General features: G+C 38.1%; 1 protein-coding gene across 13 annotated transcripts in view; it reads left to right on the top strand.

Moving 5' to 3' along the window:
• ANKRD44 (ankyrin repeat domain 44) overlaps positions 1-19,340 on the top strand; it is a 224,952-nt gene that overhangs the window by 183,513 nt on the left and 22,099 nt on the right. For all 13 annotated transcript variants that reach the window (XM_045034212.1, XM_045034216.1, XM_045034218.1 and 10 more), the window contains exons 20-27: positions 725-842; positions 2,500-2,716; positions 6,387-6,474; positions 13,726-13,809; positions 15,308-15,453; positions 15,908-15,990; positions 18,116-18,198; positions 19,192-19,283. In XM_045034212.1, the coding sequence (XP_044890147.1) occupies positions 725-842; positions 2,500-2,716; positions 6,387-6,474; positions 13,726-13,809; positions 15,308-15,453; positions 15,908-15,990; positions 18,116-18,198; positions 19,192-19,283 (911 nt within the window). The remainder of the gene's footprint in view (positions 1-724; positions 843-2,499; positions 2,717-6,386; positions 6,475-13,725; positions 13,810-15,307; positions 15,454-15,907; positions 15,991-18,115; positions 18,199-19,191; positions 19,284-19,340) is intronic.

Genomic DNA, 19,340 nt, shown 5'->3' with positions numbered 1-19,340 from the left:
TTAATTAATAATGACAACAGGACAGACCTCAAGAGGTTATCGCTATCATGAAAAAAAATCCTTCGTAATTTTGTCCTTTCTGAGTTTGTTTTTCCAAAGTATTTTCCGTCTGTTAGCCTATTCCCCCCACCTAATCTTCTCTTACAGATAGGAAATGCAAAGCCAAAAACAAAGCGCTAGTGACTCACTCCAAACCAATGAATTAGTGTCAGAGTTCAAACCAGAGCTTCACTTCCTGGGCCCCAACACTTTGTTTTTAACTCTAGATTTGTCAGAATTTTCTTTAAGGCAATGAAGTTTTGATCAAATAAAATCTTGAGCAGACGTCCAGCATAGGAAACTGTGAAAGTAGAGCTGCAATGCTAGAAGTAAGAGGGTCTTCTCCATAGACACACTCCCTACTCAGTATTTGGTGAATGCTACATGGTTTTGAAAATGATGGGATTAACATGAACCTTGTGAGAAGCAACCCTGTCCCCCTCTATTGATCATTCCACTGACACCATTCCACATGGCCTTTAGAGACCAGAGGTAGAGCATATAGCTTGTTCCATGGACCTACGGCAAACTGGGGACCCTCAGAAAATATTAAGCAGTTGTTAAGGGGAGAGGGGACGGGGGGAGAGAGAAGGAAGAGAGAGGTGTTTTTCCTCAGGAAATGATGTGGTTTGGGTTTTTTTCCCCCAATCTTCTTTTTAAAAGCCTAATTTATTTCTCTCCCTAGAACCCCACTGATGCTTGCAGTAGCATATGGCCACATTGATGCTGTTTCATTGTTGCTGGAAAAGGAAGCAAATGTAGATGCTGTTGACATCATGGGCTGCACAGCTTTACACAGAGGGGTATGCACATCTTCCTCAGCTTTAGGAAAGCAATTTTGTAGTGAGCTTGTTTCCTCTTTTTTGCCCCCATATGAATTTTTAGTGAAAACATTATTTTCTAAGATAACTAATAAAAGTCAGTGAAAAGGAAATTACAGGGGTGCCTGGCTGGCCCAGTCAGTAGACCATGCGACTCTTGATCTCAGGGTCATGAAGTGGAGCCCCACGTCGAGTGTAGAGATTACAAAAAAAAAAAAAAAAGAGAGAGAGAAGAAATTACAAAATCTTTTGCAAAGGTAAAATAATGGCAGGTGCTCTTAGATCCTGCTCTTCGGATTTCATGTTCGATTATGATAATAGATACATGAACACCTGCTGTTGATAGAATTGATTCTGTTTTATGATCATATGCAAATCATACAAAATTTGCAAAAAAAAAAAAAAAAGTAAAGCTTAAGGAAGAAAATCACAATCACCAGCAATTCTACCTCCTGGAGATAACCACTTTTTAGTAAATATATCCCCATTCTTTTTTGCCGTAATGTGCATTTGTTTTGAATTTTAAAAAGAGAGAATACTGATGATGTTATTTGGAACCTGCTTTTTTTCTCTCTCTAAGTAGATCAAGGACTTTTTTTCCATGTCACTAAATATTTTTTCTTTTTCTTTGTTTAAATGTTTTTATTTAGGGAGGGGGACAGAGAGGGAGAGACAGACTCCTAAGCAGGCTTCATGCTGAGAGACACGGGGGCTTGAACTCACGTACCCTGAGATCAAGACTTGAGCTGAAATCAAGAGTCAGACGCTTAACTGACTAAGCCATCCAGGCACCCCTCCATGTCACTAAGTATTCTTCTGCCGCATTATTTTAATCCTCCATTTTGCTTAGGAGGTATAATTTATTGTAGTGATTACCTAGTTTTCAGTAGCCATGCTATTTGTAATTGTTCTTTTTTACAAATGTGGGCCCATTCGCCACCTGAAATATGTATCCTGTGACAATTTCCCACCTGAAATACGTATCCTGCTGAAATATGTATCCTTGTATGATTCTTCATACATATCCGCTGAAATTTTTTTAAAGTGTGTCAAATAAACTAAATGAAACAAAAACAAATTATGAAATTGCTATTTGGGGATGGTGCTAAACACTATGATAAATGAAAAGAATAAGAACTCTAAGTGGTTAATATCATAATCGTAGTTCTTATTTTTTGAATACTTCCTGTGGTCCGTGTCACAGGCTGGGAGCCTTTGCATACCGCACGAGGCCTCACAACAACCTCCGAGTCATTATGACTATTCCTGCTTATAGGTGGGTAAAGTGAGGCACAGAAAGGCAGATTGATTTGTCCAAGTGTCATAAGTGGGAGCCAGGATTTAACTTGCACCTTCCTGAATCTGAAGCTGGTATTTTCCACTATATCACGCTACCTTTCAAGTTTATGTTTGGAGAGTCAAGAGATGTTTCTGAAGCACTGGTGTTCACAGCCTTCTCCGTTAGGAATCTTGCTGGGGTTGTGCTGCCTCTTCCCTCCGCAGTAGGGCAGAGTCTGCTTGCCTTAAGGCCCAAGTGTATGTCCACTTACTCTGAGCCTAGCCTCACCTAGCCCTGCCTTGCTTCCTGCATCTCTGCCCTTCTGAGATGTGTTTTGTGTTTTTAATTGCAATGCCTCAGATTATGACAGGCCACGAGGAATGTGTGCAAATGCTGCTGGAACAAGAAGTGTCGATTCTCTGTAAAGATTCCAGAGGGAGGACACCCCTGCACTACGCGGCGGCTCGTGGCCATGCCACATGGCTGAGCGAGCTGCTCCAGATGGCACTTTCCGAGGAGGACTGTTCTTTCAAAGATAACCAAGGCTACACGCCACTGCACTGGGCTTGTTACAATGGTGAGTTGATTGTCGTTGGACTGTTTCCAGTAGACTTCCTGCCTGCCCGGTACCACTGTGGTCTCAGTGGAAGTGAGAACATAGTGTAACATTGTAAACCATGGTTTCCAATCTTTCTATATCTAAGATACCCTTTTCCCCCTTCATGACTACCATGATGCCCTAATGCAGTAAAAATTCACTTGCCTCTTTTTTTTTTAATTAAAAAATTTTTCTTAATGTTTATTATTTATTTTTGAGAAAGAGAGAGAGCACAAGTGGTGAGGGTTAGAGAGAGAGGGAGACACAGAATCTGAAGCAGGCTCCAGGCTCCAAGCTGTCAGCCCAGAGACTAATGCAGGACTTGAACTCACGAACTGTGAGATCGTGCCCTGAGCCGAAGTCGGATATTTAACCGAGCCACCCAGGCACCTCCACTTTCCTCCTTTTTGTTAACCTCTAACATGTAACTCCTATTCAGCGCTTTGGATGAACTGAAAGAACTAGTTTTAATCAGGGTTTCTGGTTTACATGAGATAACAAGGAATTAAAATAATAAAGCTAAAAAAGCAAACAAAAAAATATGATGTAATAATCTGTCACAATTGACCACTAGTAGATGCGTGATTTATTTTTTTGGCATTTCTTTTTATGTTTTATATCCCCTATTTATTTAGTAGCACTTGTTATTTGGGAGATTTTTAAAATTTTATTTCACTTATTTGAGTAAAAAAGGAAAATGCATACTAACTGTAACATATCAAAAATACTGAAGTGCCTAAAGTAAAATTGTCTCCATTTCCAAATTTACTTTCTGATGTAATTTGGCGTATATATACTTCATAATTTTCCCTTGAGAATAATAAATAAATACGCACCTATTATATACGCACCTATTATTCCCTTGAGAATAATAAATAAATACGCACCTATTATATACGCACCTATTATTCCCTTGAGAATAATAAATAAATACGCACCTATTATATACGCACCTATTTTTAAAAACTAGAATCATAGAGCAAATATTATATAACTTTTTGGTCACTATTTACTTAACTTTCCATTGCAGATACTCTGACAAGTCAATATGTATCACTATATATTGATCTTTTTAATAGTTGTATATTTTGTAGCACATAGCTGGATAGATACAGGCATGTGTGAGTGTGTATACCAGAATCTATTATTTATTCATACCATATCCTTGTTGACGAACATTCAAATTGTTTTCAGGTTTTTTCCTATTACAAACAATGTTGCAGTGTGTATGTTCATATTATGGTAACTCGAGTTCTGTCAGATGTCCCCAAAAGTGAAATTGTTGATAAGAGGGCATACATGCCCTAAAATTTTTTAATTTTAGTAAATTATACCATATTACTTGGCAAAAAGAGTATAAAGATTTATTACTCCATCAAACGTGTATATAAAACTTACTATCTTCTTAAGCCTCTGCCAGCCCAAAATAGTATGTCTTTTTTTAAATTTTTGTCAGTTTGAAGGGCAAGAAACAGATATTTTTCAATTTGTGTTTCTCTGATAGTATATTTATTTATGTATTTGTATTTCCTTTTCCAGACGAGGAAAGTGTCCTCTTCCGGACATTACCTTTTTCATCTGTTGCTCATTTTTCCCTACTGAGTTGTTTATCATTTCTCATAGTGTTTGCAGAAGTACCTTGTGTTAGAAATATGAATTCTCCATTTGTTATGTGTGTTGCATTTGTCTTTGTTCCTTGTTTATGATATCTTTTTGATGCAGAGATTTTGAACTTTAAATGGTTGAATCTATCAAATTTTTTTCTTTTATTGCATCTAAGTTTCCAGTCTTGCTTGAGCAGGTCTTTCACCCCTAAGTGTATGTGGATATTTCCCCATGTGTTTCTTACTCAACTCCTATAATTTTATTTTTCCATTTTTAATTCTTCTATTAAATTTTTCACTCAAAAACTATGATTATTAGGTCCAGAAAGGTTTTTGGGTGCCCTGATATATCAACATAAGACCTTTCATTATGTTTTCATTAGAGTCCTCCTTTTTTCAGTGGTTCCGACTTTGGTGAGAGCCACATTTTGCTGCTTGTTCGACTTGATTTTGCTCCTTCCCTGCCATTGGTGGATTGTGATTTTTTTCTCCCTACTAATGGATGAGAGCTCCCTAACCCCCATCTGAATCAAGCTGTGAGATCTCTCTGGCACTGGAAAACCTACAGGAAGGGGGAAGACATAAGAGTGCTGATTATAGACCGCATAATTTAGACCAGAGTGGGATAGTGTGGGAATGGCAGGTGCCTCTGTTCTTGGGCCCGTCCAGGTGCAAGGAGGGAAGGGGGAGACCCTCTCCTGAGCAATCACCTTGCCAGTGCAGCCTTTCAAATCTGAGGTTCAAGGTCTCATTTTCCTAGAATCCCCTCCACTGAGCACTTAGAATATTGAAAGTGGTACAGGGGTCCTCAGTCCTCCCCACACAGATCTGAAATTGGGATTCACATAGTCTTCAAGGAATGGTAGATGTAGATGCTGCATGAAGCTAGGTCCTTTGGGGGGAGTCATACTAATAGAGGGAAGCCCCTCTTCCCAACACTTCAACAGTATCTAGGGTGGTTTGAGTGAGGGTTGGATATAGTTGGAAAGCTAAACAGTATAACTTGAATAAAGTTAGGCGATTTTATATTCATCACTTCATATGCTTCTTCATCCTAAAAACTGTTTCACCTTTTCTCTCTAGAAGTACAAGAAAGGTTTGGCTTGCATTTTAACACTTAAAATTAGACACATCTACATAATTCTGAGGTGGACCATAAAAGAACTCTAATTTAGCACTAAATTTAACCAAGAAGAGGTTCAGGAGAACAATCTATATTCCAAAGCCAAATAACTTTGCCTTCAACAATTGTACCTCGTCTCACAAAACATATATAGGTCCTTTATCAGCTGAAAACTCCATCATCCTGTGACCTAGGTAGGACAGGCATTACTAGTCTGATATTTTATATATGGGAAACTGAGGCTCGCAAATCCCAAGTGAGTTGCCTAAGTCAGGTAACAAGTAAGCTGACAGAACTAGGGCCTTATTCAACTCAAATTCAGTTGATTTAGAAACTACTTGTCATTTTGCTGAAAATAATTCCTCATATTCATTCCTCTACTTATTAAAAAAATACTTATTGGGTACATACTATTTGCTGGGAACTGATCTTGGTGCTGTATTAAACACATGTGTAGTATTTTATAGTCAAAGCCCTTTTTCACCTGCATTATCTCAAATACTAAATTCTATTAATCACATCTTCTTTCCTGAATTAGGTTGCATAATTGTAAGTGAACCTATTCGTGAGGGTGAAAGGAGAATTTCCTATGGTAAATATGGTCAAACAGGCATATCTATGTCAAGCATCTGGCAAGAGCTGAGGATGATATAGAATCTATTCTGCTTGCAAATGAGGTCTCTTCTTTATCTCTTTCTCTCCACCAGAACATATGGCCTTCACTGTTTCATTATGTCTCAGAACACCTGTGAGCATAGTTCATAACATTTTGGCATTTTGTGAATTTTATTCCATGGAGAATGAACATGCAGCCAGTTCAGGAGAATTCAGTCGAATTCAATACTTAATGAAAAAGAAAATAGATTACGTTGAACAAAATTTCTTTCTGGGAAACTCCCTAAATTCTTTTGATTCCTTGCAGGTAATGAAAACTGTATAGAGGTACTTTTGGAGCAAAAATGTTTTCGAACATTTATCGGTAATCCCTTTACTCCACTGCACTGTGCAATGTAAGTAGAAATGCTGGAAGTTAATGGTGTTCCTTTAATCCTTTTAACTACATGCAAAGAAATTGCCTTTTAGGGAAGAGATGGGCTTTTAGACTAGAGATAAGACCAATATATTCCATTTTGCTGCTAATGGCAAATAGGTCTGATAGCAAAGTGTGGTCCCTAGTGTTAATGATTTTCTAGGAGCTTTTTGTAGAGTGCCCAGGTTTCCAGGGGGCTCACATATCACCAGAGGGAAACTACCTGAAGGGTAATGGGTGACTGCTAACAGGCACGTTACACACACACCAGGTGAAGAGCTCCTTAGATGTACCAAACTCTAAAAATAAGTTGGGGTTAGAAACAATGTACCTATGGATGATTGGAAAGACATTTTATAGTAGGAAGACTTTTTATATATTGTAATTCTCCATTCTTCATAGGTTGTAAATTCTTTTTTGATGAATGTAATTTTTTCTGCCATGTCATAGTATGAATGTTTAGAGAATACGGTGATGGTAAGTCCAACTTCCACAGTCAGCCTGGAGGAACATGGTCACCTGGGGCCTGTGTTTACCCAGGGGTTCATATTCACCTGGGCAATGATGGTCAGCCTAGGGACCCAAGACTTGGGAGTGCTTTGTCTATGCATTTCTGTGTGCTTCACATGCAGCTGGGTCATTTGATTGAAAGATATTGGAGGCATAAAATGGCTCCATAAAGAAAGGGTAAGGAATAAAGAGTAGGGGTGATTTTAAATTTGAAGGAAGCATTTCTTTGTCACTTTGGTATCCCCCCAAAACCTAACATGATGCCTTGTATAAGTGGTATGCAGTAAACACCTTCCTGGATGTAGGGGTTCTGAAGACATGCTGGGAATACAGAACGTGTGCCATTAAAATGGTTAAAATGATTAAAGAAGACATTTGAAGTGATACAAACAATCTTTATTTTGCACTTCATGAAGCAGACTGTCTGCACTTTGAAGAGTTCAGAGAACTGCAAAATGGGGCGGAAAACAGGAAGCTTTTTACAGAATAAAAAATCGGGAACAAGGAAGAGAAGGAATAAAAATGCCTGATTAGTGGGGCACCTGGGTGGCTCAGGCAGTTGAGCATCCAACTTTGGCTTAGGTTGTGATCGCACAGTTTGTGGGTTTGAGCTCCACATAGGGCTCACTGCTATCAGCACAGTGATCCTCTGTCTCTCGGTCTCTCTGCCCCTCCACCATTCATGCCCCCCCCCTCAAAAATAAATAAACATTAAAAAAAAAAACCTGATTACCTAGGCTTACAAATCTGAGGTATCATAGGAATGGAGCAATCACCCATATACCTTGGTGATTATTAATTGGTTAACTAGATGGTCTTATCTCTGGGAAGATGGAACATTTATAAGAACATGAAATGTAAAGTTTTGTTTTGCTGATGTTGTTTCCCAGGACCAGTGGTGCCTCATCTACCAAGGAAAGGTTAATGTGAGATCAATTTGACAGTTCTTCCTCCTCCCTTTGATCAACCTCTGGCCAACCAAGAGGTTTGAGCAAAGGTGATGTTGAAAGCTATTCTCAGTTACCATTGTCTCTTTGGGTGTCAGTATATATTTCACAGGAGGAGATGATGTCAGGCTTGCATTCTAGTTGGAGGGAGACTATTTGTTAGTTTATGGTTGCACACACGCATCTAAAAACCTTGAGAGAACAACATACCAGGAGCAATAGACCAGGAAGATAATTATTAATAGTAAAAGTATTCCTTGGGAATGCAAGCTGGTGCAGCCACTCTGGAACACAGTATGGAGGTTCCTCAAAAAACGAAAAATAGAACTACCCTACGACCCAGCAATTGCACTACTAGGCATTTATCCAAGAGATACAGGTGTGCTGTTTTGAAGGGACACATGCACCCCCATGTTTATAGCAGCACTATCAACAATAGCCAAAGTATGGAAAGAGCCCAAATGGCCATTGATGGATGAATGGATAAAGAAGATGTGGTATATATATACAACGGAGTATTGCTCGGCAATCTAAAAGAATGAAATCTTGCCATTTGCAACTACGTGGATGAAACTGGAGGGTATTATGCTAAGTGAAATTAGTCAGTCAGAGAAAGACAAATATCATATGACTTCACTCATATGAGGACTTTAAGAGACAAAACAAATGAACATAAGGGAAGGGAAACAAAAATAGTATAAAAACAGGGAGGGGGACAAAGCATAAGAGACTCATAAATATGAAGAACAAACTGAGGGTTACTGGAGGGTTGTGGGGGGGGATGGGCTAAATGGGTAAGGGGCACTAAGGAATCTACTCCTGAAATCATTGTTGCACTATATGCTAACTAATTTGGATGTAAATTTTAAAAAATAAAAAATTAAATTAAAAATAAAAATAAGAAAAAAGTATTCCTAAGATTTGCAGGACATTCCTGAAACAGGGTCCCCATGAACCAAACCAACTAGAATCAAACCAAGAAATGGTCCCAAAGAGGGGATACTTCTTTAAGCCAGTTGGCCTGTTAATGTATCTTGTATAACCGTGTTTCCACTTCCCTAGAAGTGTTATCCAGCAAGCTTGTTCTAGAGAAACCTAGACATTAGAAATCAGGAGAAAGTTTTTGATGGACAGAACCACAGAGTCACCAGTATTATAGCAAATCCAACAGTAAGGTGAGAGTTTGATTACCCTCCTTTGCAGTGGCCTGACATATGTGAGTGATGGCATTCTCTTTCTAGGCCAGCTCAAGGTGAGAGGTGGACAAATGAATCATAAAGACCTTCATGGTATAATAATTAGGGAAAAAATGGCCAGAGAGGGAAAGAGGAATGGAGAGAAATGTTCTTGATCCAACATCTTAGGAGGAAACGGTGTACTTCAGTGTCAGCTACTAATCTTCACAGTCAATTTGATTTTGAAGTCTCTGGCATTGGCCCAGGACCAGATGTCAGATGAGCCTTCTACAGTCATGAGATTTGTACACCTTGTAATTTGGCAGCAGTGTCAGTGATCAAGGGTACTTCGTAGGGTCCTTTCCAGGAATTTCATTTTGCAAAAGCATCAGAGTAAAAGAATAACTGCCTGCAAATGACAAAGGATTTAAATAGGTCTATTGTGGAAGATCCGATAACAAGTAATTGCAAGGAATTGACAAGGAAATTTGGTAATTTTTGTTACACATAACATTTAACATGATAAGTGGAATTATGGACAGATAAAATTATACCAGAATGCATCAGAATTTTAGGAATTGTATACAATTTCTGGAACATTTATGATAACGTATGTATGCTCACCATATAACCTGAAAACATCATTTCTTATCTGACAATGCTTCCTATATAATTTAACATACCAAATAAGCCTGATTAGTTTAATATTTATCCTTTCATAAGGAAAGAGAAAGAATCTTTTGAGATGTTTCAGGTACCTATGAAAAATACCCAACTTCGTTCAAGGTCAACAAGACTTCATTTAGAATTTTATTTGTGGGTGGGGTGCCTGGATGGCTCAGTTGGTTGACCATCCAACTTTGGCTCAGGTCATGATCTCAGGTCATATGTATTTTTAAAAAGAAATGAAACAAGGAAATCAATTTACAAATCAGTAACAAAATTCTTCCAAAATTGGAGATGAAACATCATACTTACTCTTCCACTCACACTCTCTCTCTCTCTCTCTCTCTCTCTCTCTCTCAAAAATAAACATTTGAAAAAAATTTTTTAACAAAACAAATACATAGATCTAAATTTTGTTTTTGACAAATGGAATTAGTTAAGGTTATCTGCTCAGATGGCTTAAACCTCTTTACTAATATTTGAGAAGAAAACTTAAGATTTAAAAAAAAAATTGTTTTAAGTTATTTATTTACCTTGAGAGAGAAAGAGCACAAGTGGGGTAGGGGCAGAGAGAGAGGAACAGAGAATCCCAAGTAGGCTCTGTGCTCTCAGTGCAGAGCCCAGTGTACGTACGGCTCAAACTCACCAACCGTGAGATCATGAACTGAGCTGAAATCAAGAGTCTGAGACTTAACTGACTCAGCCACCTAGGCACCCCTAAACATTTTTTTTAATTCCAGTATAGTTAATATACAGTGTTATATTAGTTTCAGGTGTACAATATAGAGATTTAGAGATTCCGTACATCACCCAGTGCTCATCAACACTTAGGATTTTTTATTTCCGAGTTTCCAAATAGCCTTTCTTTTTTTCTTCTTTTTTCTGACAAGAATTATTTCCCTGAAATGTGCATTTCAAACAGTTGGCTTACAAACAAGTTCCTAGAGAAGACCTTTATAACATTTACATCTCAAAGGCACAGGGAAAGAATGAAGTAATTCTTTCTTCCAAGAAGGACTTCTGTTTCCTAAATCTAGGATTTTACAATACCTACAAGCCTTTTGAGATGAATAGAGGATATTTGGGGAATGATAAAAAGGATAGGTGAGCTTTTTCTGTTCTTTAAAAACCGAATTTGTAAGGCAAGGAAGGTTGGTTTTAATTCCCCCCAAAAAGGGGGCTGACCCACTCATCCAACTACATTATCTTTAATTTGCTTTTTTATATCAAGGAGTAAATCTTCCTTCAACTAAGATAGAAATCAAAGGCTTTCTTTGTTCTAGATTTAGAGCTGTTTGTCTTTGGAATGCCCCTGGTCCCCCACTCCCAACACCAGGTACATAGTTTCATTTAACTTAGTGGGAAGGCCTAAAAAAAAAGTTACTATCAGGCTCTGAATACCAACTTCCTATTTGGCCAACTTCTGACCATGAAGCAACTTTAAAAGAAGGAAGGAAGGAAGGAAGGAAGGAAGGAAGGAAGGAAGGAAGGAAGGGGAAAAAAGAAAGAAAGAGAAAGAAAGAAAGAAAGAAAGAAAAAGAAAGAAAGAAAGAAAGAAAGAAAGAAAGAAAGAAAGAAAGAAAGAAAGAAAGAGAGAAAGAAAGAAAAAGAAAGAAAAAGGCATTTCCAATATCTTGTCAAGTTTCAGCCTGGGCAAACAGTAAATATCCCTGGCAATACTGAACAACCCATGGAATGCAAGAGGTGCCCCCAAAGATGGTGCAAAAGATACTACTCTCCCAAGATCCACAGCTACCTCCTAAAGATTGCCAAAAGAAAGAAGGATTTAGGACAAGCAAGAAGGCAATAGCAGTCCCTGGAAGAGAAAAAGATCAATAATCAATGGCTACCTCAAAACCAAATTCATAAGAGTGAATTTGGAAAGGAAGGGAAAACACAAAATTATACCTTCCCCTCTTGACCAGGCACCACAGAGACCAGAAAAGCTGAATCTGGTAAGAATTCTCACTCTTTGCCTGCTCTTGCCAGTTTTCCCAGGATCCCATCTGCAGGCTCCAGAGTGAGTGGAGTTCAAAGTAGAGAATATTGCTCTGGTATGTGTCTACTGGAATTTGGCAAGATTTTTCCATTAATTTTAATTTTATTTCGACTTGGCTGTTAAAAGGAATAACTTATAGCAGTTTACCGGAGAATTCCTTGGCATCTTATCAACACTGGAGGGGGCCCATATAATAGGGGCCCTCCTTTGAAGGTATATATGGGGACATTTGAGTTGGTATCAGAGGATTTGCACAAAACCTTCTAGGACAATCTTTTCTCCAGTGTCCTGGTGGATTGCAAATGAGACACCAATTTCTGAGCCAGTGTTTTGATGATGGTGCACTGAGGTGTTGTTTTAAGTTTCTGGCCTTGGAGCAGTTGTAGCTATAGGGCCAGTAACTCTGAAAAGACTTGTTTACGCTCTTGTAGCCTCTTAACAGTGGAAAGGCAATTCAGAAGTGAATTAGTAGACTGTAAGTACTCAGGTAAGGGAGGATAGAGGGCAGTAGTAGGAGTCATATCAGTCTTACAGTCTTTATTTTAGGTACCTCTTGTGTCTTTAATTTTTCATTAACCTTTTGCAATGAATCTTTCAATGAAGCTACCTTGGAATCTTGAAACCTTTTGGAAGCTTCTGCAGACCAATAAAAATAGGCATCCCATTCTCTTTGTTGATTTGGGAACCCTTGCTTTCAAGTCTTCTTCTCAAAGGAACAATCCTACCTAATTGGAACATTCCCCATGATGGCCATTTTAATTCTGGGTTGTCTTAGTAAGAGTTTGCCATTTTTGTAGGTATCCATCGCATCTGGGACCACAGTTCTTAGACATAAAATAAGCAACTGTGCTTGAAGGCAGAGTGCTCAATTCTTTGAAACTTGAGGATCTCATTTCTTTAGCTAAGCCTAGAGTCTCTCGGAACCAAATTAATACCTGAAAGAGATGTACCATTGAGTTTGGGATTTGTGTGGTGTTTTACAGTGTACCTTGTTGCATGAAATTTTCTTGAAGTTGTTGGGTGACCTAGTATGAATCTAATCTGTTCCATGACCAACTTACCACAGAAGTATGTGGTGAGCACTGTAACAGCTTTTAAGTGCCCAACCTATGCCCATCAATTTTGTGGCTTTGATTTCTGAGATTCTCATTAACAAAAGATCTATTACTCATTACAAGCATTCTTCACAATGGTGGATGCCCTAAGGGCTTCTAATAGTCCAACTTGTGCCTACTTAGATTTTGATGTGCCATTGGTCAAAACAGTCTGCATTTTTGCAGACTTTTAATTTATTTCCCCAAGTCTCCCAGTGGTTTATGCTGTAGACTTACGTCATGGTCCCTGTTAGTCCCACAACTGCTGTCACCTAACTGTCCCTGAGGATTTTCTGAATCATAGAACCTCTCTGGGAACTTTAATGAACACTTTTCCCTTAAAAGGTTTTGGATAAAGTGTGTTTGGCCTGGACCGTTTCAGACAAGGGAGCAGACCTCAAATCCAAGAGTGACTCACCCCCGGCCCTTGGTAACCAGAGGACAGTGAACTCAGGGTTAGGCAGGTGCCTTGCTTGTCTTTTCCTCTTGCAGGCTGTTAGTAGTCAGCTTAGAATCCCACCCTCGTCACCTGTTAAACTGATTAAAGAAGACAATTTAGGTGATATACATCTTATTTAACACTTCCTGAAGCAAGCAGTTCTCCAAACTCTTGAGAATGGAGACTGCCTGCTTCATGAAGCATTAAATGAAGTTTGTTCGTGTGATCTAAATTGTCTTCTGCAATCATGTGAACAGATCATAAACCACAGATATTTGAATCAGATTTCTTTAATGTGTCAGATTGTTAAAATATATAGTGCATAGGAAGATGGAGTAGGAGGAAACATGTAATTTTTTAAAGAGTGATACCTTAAAATGTAAAACTTATTTTCATTTTAGAATAAACGATCATGAGAATTGTGCGTCATTGCTCCTTGGGGCCATAGATTCCAGCATTGTCAATTGCAGAGATGACAAAGGCAGGTAAGTGATACTGAGATGGCATGCCTCTTGTCTTGATCAATCTTAGTCTCTGCTTTGTGGTTGTAAAGTAGCCAAACATTTATTTTTTTGTTTAGTTTAAAAAGTAATATAGGGGCACCTTGGTGGCTCAGTCAGTTGAGCATATGATTCTTGATTTTGGCTTAGGTCATGATCCCAGGGTCTTGGGATTGGGTCCCACATCAGACTCTGTGCTGAGCGTGGAACCTGCTTGGGATTCTCTATCTCTGTCTCTCTTTCTCTTTTCCTCTACCCCTCTTCCCCACTCATTCTCTCTCTCTCTCTCTCTCTCTCTCTCTCTCTCTCAAAAAAAAAAAAAAGAACAAACAATAAAAGTCACAAAAAGTAATATAAAAGCATGGCTTTTAAAAATTAAATATAATGAATATGTAATTAGGAGAAATTACTCTCTTATCCCAGAAGCCCCAGCCTCTTCCATCACCTTAAATTGATCTTTTCACATTTTTATATTCTACCAAGTAATTTCTACACAATAACCACAAACATATGTAAAAAAATATATACTTATGCTCTTATGCAAATGGGAGAATTCTGTTGCAATGCTCTGCTTTTAGGGTATCTTGGAAATCTTTTCATACCAGAACATGTAGATTTACCAGATTATTTTTGAAGCTGCATATTACTTCACTGAATCGCTATACTCATTTAATCAGCCTGCCTTCTAGTGAAGGACATTTAAGTTGTTTCCAGTATTTTGCTGTTTCGCAGAGTGGTGCAGTGAGCAGTCTAGTATATGTGTGTGTTCACATGACCAAGTACATCTAGGAAATAAAGTTTTAAACATGGATTTACTTGGTTAGAAGGTCAGTGGTTTTTATTTTTGGTAAATAATACCAAATTGTACTCCTAGAGAAATCAACTGTCCACAGTAGATAATGTGGGCTTTTTTATTATTTAAATAGCCAATTATCTATAAAATTAAGGCCTAATTTTGAAAGTATCTTTATCAAAGATAAGAAAGAAGTCACTGGAACTCAACATCAAAGGGTCAGTAAAGATGCTCATTTTATTATCAAGGCCACCACTTACACCCTCCAAATCTAGGGGGTGCCATTCACATAGGTGACTGAATGGACCTTGGAGAGGGCCTGATTGTCATCTCTGTAAACTGAGAAGGTTTAAATCCCTAAGATGACACTGTGCACATGTTTCTCAGGCATATACAGAAAGAGTGTGTTGAGTTTAAAGGAAACTAAAATTGGGGCACCTGGGTGGCTCAGTCGGTTGAGCATCCAAGTTTGGCTCAGGTCATGATCTCGTGGTTCATGGGTTTGAGCCCCGCATCGGGCTCTGTGCTGACAGCTTGGAGCCTGGAGTCTGCTTCGGATTCTGTGTCTACCTCTCTCTCTCCCCTCCCCTGCCCGTTCTCTTTCTCTCTCTCTCTCTCTTTCTCTCAAAAGTGAATAAAAGTCAAAAATAAATAAAGGAAACTAACATCCTGTTTGTTTTAAATCATTAGGACACCGCTTCATGCGGCAGCATTTGCTGATCACGTGGAGTGCTTGCAGCTTCTTCTGAGACACAGTGCCGAAGTGAACGCAGCAGACAATTCAGGGAAAACAGCACTGATGATGGCTGCTGAGAATGGGCAGGCAGGCGCTGTGGGTATGTGCTGACTGGTGGGCTTCACATCCACGCCCAACCAAAACCAGAGTAGCATAAAACCGAGAATCAGTTATTCTCTTGGTTATATGCATGTAAAAAAGGCCAGCATTTTATTTAAGCCACTTGACTCTACTTGCTAATCATCCTCAGTCCCCTGTTATTTGATTATTGGTGGACCTTTTCAAAGTGAACTCATCTCTGCCGTGAAACATCTCAACATTTAGAGACCAAATATAGCAACAGATTTATTTGACCTGGAAATAACAGAACTGTGTACAGAGAATTAAACTTGATGCCTGTAGACCTTGGATTTGGATGGAACAAATGTGGCAATAAAGTTTTCCTCTTTTTTTTCTTTAAAAGGATTAAATATGATTACGTGACCATACTGATTTGAATGTGTGATTATAATTGGCATGTAGTCTGAGTAATTCTCTCTTGGCTTTTTCTATAGATATCTTGGTGAACAGTGCCCAGGCTGATCTGACTGTAAAGGATAAAGACTTGAACACATCCTTACATTTGGCTAGTAGCAAAGTATGTAAATGAATTTGAAACAGTGTTACTTAGTGTTGTAATAATAGGAATAATAATACCACTTGAATGCTATCTCAGAAGCGTGTATCATGTCGCTTAATTAAGATGTACATTTCCCCAAGGTGTTGTCAACTCTAAGCATAATGGAAGGGGAAGAGGCAAAAGGCAGACCCACGCAGGGGTTGATGAGGACATGACTTTCATGGCATGTGACACTTGCATTCTTGTGTGGTCTATCTTCATGCTGCCACTGTGTCTGTCTCCATGGTTGCATTACTATATCATTTTGGTTTGAAACACAGGCTGGGGCTGTAGTTACATGGCTTCTAAAGTATAAAAAGGTCCACTTGTTTTCATTTTGTTCCATTTGAAAACATTGTAATAACACAGCCAAAAATTACTCTCCTAGGAGGCAAATTAGTGCATTCATGTGCATTTCTACCTTCTGTCCTTTTTTCTGATGCATACGTAGTTCACCACAAGGAATGTGTTTGAGTTTTTTTGGTTTTTTTTTTTAATAGTATGATGTTCACATGTAGCCCAAGATTCCTGCTTCTGTAAAAGATAAATGATATGTAAATATATATATAATTTTACAAAAGGGAGATCATACTATTTTAAACCCTGCTTTTGTTACTGAATCATCTCTTATGAATATCTTTCTTTTAGATATCAAATTTTTATAGTGTTTTAGAAGATGCATGATATTCTACCTTAGAAATGTGCCATCCTTTATTCAACCCGTCCCCAACTGTTAGACGTTTGCATGTTTTAAAATATGTGCTACTATAGATGTTGTCATTGTAGAGAAATATTTTTTTAAAGAATTCTTACTCATTCCTTTAAGATAAATTCCAAATGTGAACTTACTAAGCCTACGGCTATGAATATTTTTAAGCCCAGATGGGCCTCTAATAAGATCACAACTATTTACACTCACTCTATCAGAGTGCATTAGAATGAAAACTCCAGGGACACTTCTGAAATTACATTTCAGGGGCTCCCTTATAAGGCATTATAATGTGATGCCAATGGACACCGGTGATGGTGGTTGATTTGAATATAGTGACAGTTAAAGGTGTTGTTTATACCCATTGGTACCAGAAGTCTTGGTTTTTCATTTCAGTGGTTGCATTTTCTCACTTCGTGCTCTGGGAAGCCCATGGAAACCACAAAAAAACTCAGTTTCATAAAGTTTGTTTTAAAGTGTAATGTTTTCATGAATAGAAGTACAATGATCTTCAACCTTTATTGTGCAAATGAATCACTAGAGGATCTTGTTAAAATGCAGGTCACAGTTCATGAGATCAAGCCCTGCATTGGGTTCCCTCTCTCTCTCTACCCCTCCCCAGCTCATTCTCTCTCCCTCCCCGCCAAAAATAAATAAATAAATAAGTGTTTAAAACAATGCAGGTCTGAAGTGAGGCCTGAGATTCAACATTTGTAACTCCCAAGTTAAGCTGATGTTGCTTGTCTGTGGGACGCACTTTGAATAGCAAGCGTTTAAGAAACTATGACCCCTTAACAGGGCATAGGCCTGAAGTCATGAAAGTTATCTCTGACTTATCAATTAATTTTTTTAAATTATCAACCATCTCTTATAAGATATAAAGATATCTTCCCCTGGTTGAGGAAGAAAAGAATGAACTTTCCTGAAAGAGTTCCTTCGCAACATAATGATAAGTGATACTGATAATAGATGTGATGGAAATTTCAGGAGTAGATGGGTCACTGAGTGTCATTGAGGGCTTGAGGAAGGAGATGGGACTTGACATATGTTTCAAAAGTAACGTTGACAGACTTATATGTTTACCAGCTGACCTTGCTAAACTAGCATCTCCTTCAGTTCTCTGAACATTAATTCTGCTGTTACCTTAGAAATATTAATATTTTAGATTAGAGTTCCATTAATCAAGTCCTAATAGACCTTATCCAGAATCTTTGAGAATCTAGATCCTTCAACCATTTGCTTTTTAGAAAAAAAGGAATTACTCAGAAAATAGCCTTAATAAAATGTTTTTAAGCAAAGAATGTTCATTTTAAATTTAGAGCAAAATCAAGTAATTTTGCAGGAACTTTTCTGTGTTTCTGTCTTGTGTTTCTTATTTTTTTTTTTCTTGATTAGGGTCATGAAAAATGTGCCTTGTTAATACTTGACAAGATACAGGACGAGAGCCTTATTAATGCAAGAAATAACGCACTGCAGACGTAAGTGTGACTACTACAGTTGGATTTGGACATAGTTGTTTATTCATACTCATTTCATAGTCATTTATTCAACAGATATTAAGAGTGTGCTGTGTGCCAGTCTAGCACTGAGGAACACAGTGGTGAAAGACATAGTCCTGGCTTCTCCTTCAGGAAGTTGACAGTCACATACTGACAAATGCTGACCAAGCTAGACATTTTTAGTTAGAATCTTTATTTTTGATATGCCTTCAGAAAATTATATAATATAATACACTACCATTATGTATTCTTACTGGAAAGTGACAGTTTTATAAATCAGGTTCCTCGAATACATTTGAAGGGTTTCTAAGCAATTTGGCTTAATTACATTTTAATACAATTCAGTGTACTCCTCAGCATGGAAGACCTAAAGGCTGATTTGTTTTCCATTTTAGGAAATTCCTTATGCATTTTAGGGCAAAGGAGTATTAGGATTTTTTTTCCATTAAGTTTCTTAAGAAGTATATAGCAGAGATGAGTATACTGGGTTTGACATTATTCTTTAAGGTATTCGAAATTCAACAAAATATTGTTTAGTGCATCTAGTAATAATAAGGAGGTTTGAGATAAATATATATGAGTGATATTAATACCAATCATGTTGATGGACAGTGTGAAACAGTCATTCAAATGCTAGAGTAGAAAGCAAGGGGTAAAGAACCTTCTAGAAAACATGCCAGAGCTTGCGTTCTTTTTCTGACTCCCTATATACTGTTATTAGGATTGTTTAGGATGCAGAGTATTTGTAGTATCTGCAGAGAAATCTGGACCAACATGGAAGAACAGTTGGATCATTAGCACCTGGAAAAGATTTAGTTGGCAAATATTTTTATTTAAAAAAATAAAAATATTCGTGTACTATTTATAGATTCTTAAGTATTTTTTTTTCCTTTTAGCAGTTCAGCTACCCAAAACGACACATTCTCATGCAAATATGCATCACAGGTGACGTTAGGTGTTGTCTTGTTTCAGACCCCTCCACGTGGCTGCACGAAATGGCTTGAAGGTGGTAGTTGAGGAGTTGTTGGCCAAAGGGGCCTGTGTACTTGCTATAGATGAAAATGGTAAGTGGAAAAAGTAAGCAATCACCACAGGTACCTTACCTATGCTGTGAAGCTAGA

Source organism: Felis catus, chromosome C1 (assembly GCF_018350175.1).
Source record: "Felis catus isolate Fca126 chromosome C1, F.catus_Fca126_mat1.0, whole genome shotgun sequence".
Taxonomy (NCBI): Eukaryota; Metazoa; Chordata; class Mammalia; order Carnivora; family Felidae; genus Felis; species Felis catus.
The sequence above is the reverse complement of the archived record's forward strand: the minus strand, read 5'-3'. Positions and strand labels throughout refer to the sequence as shown.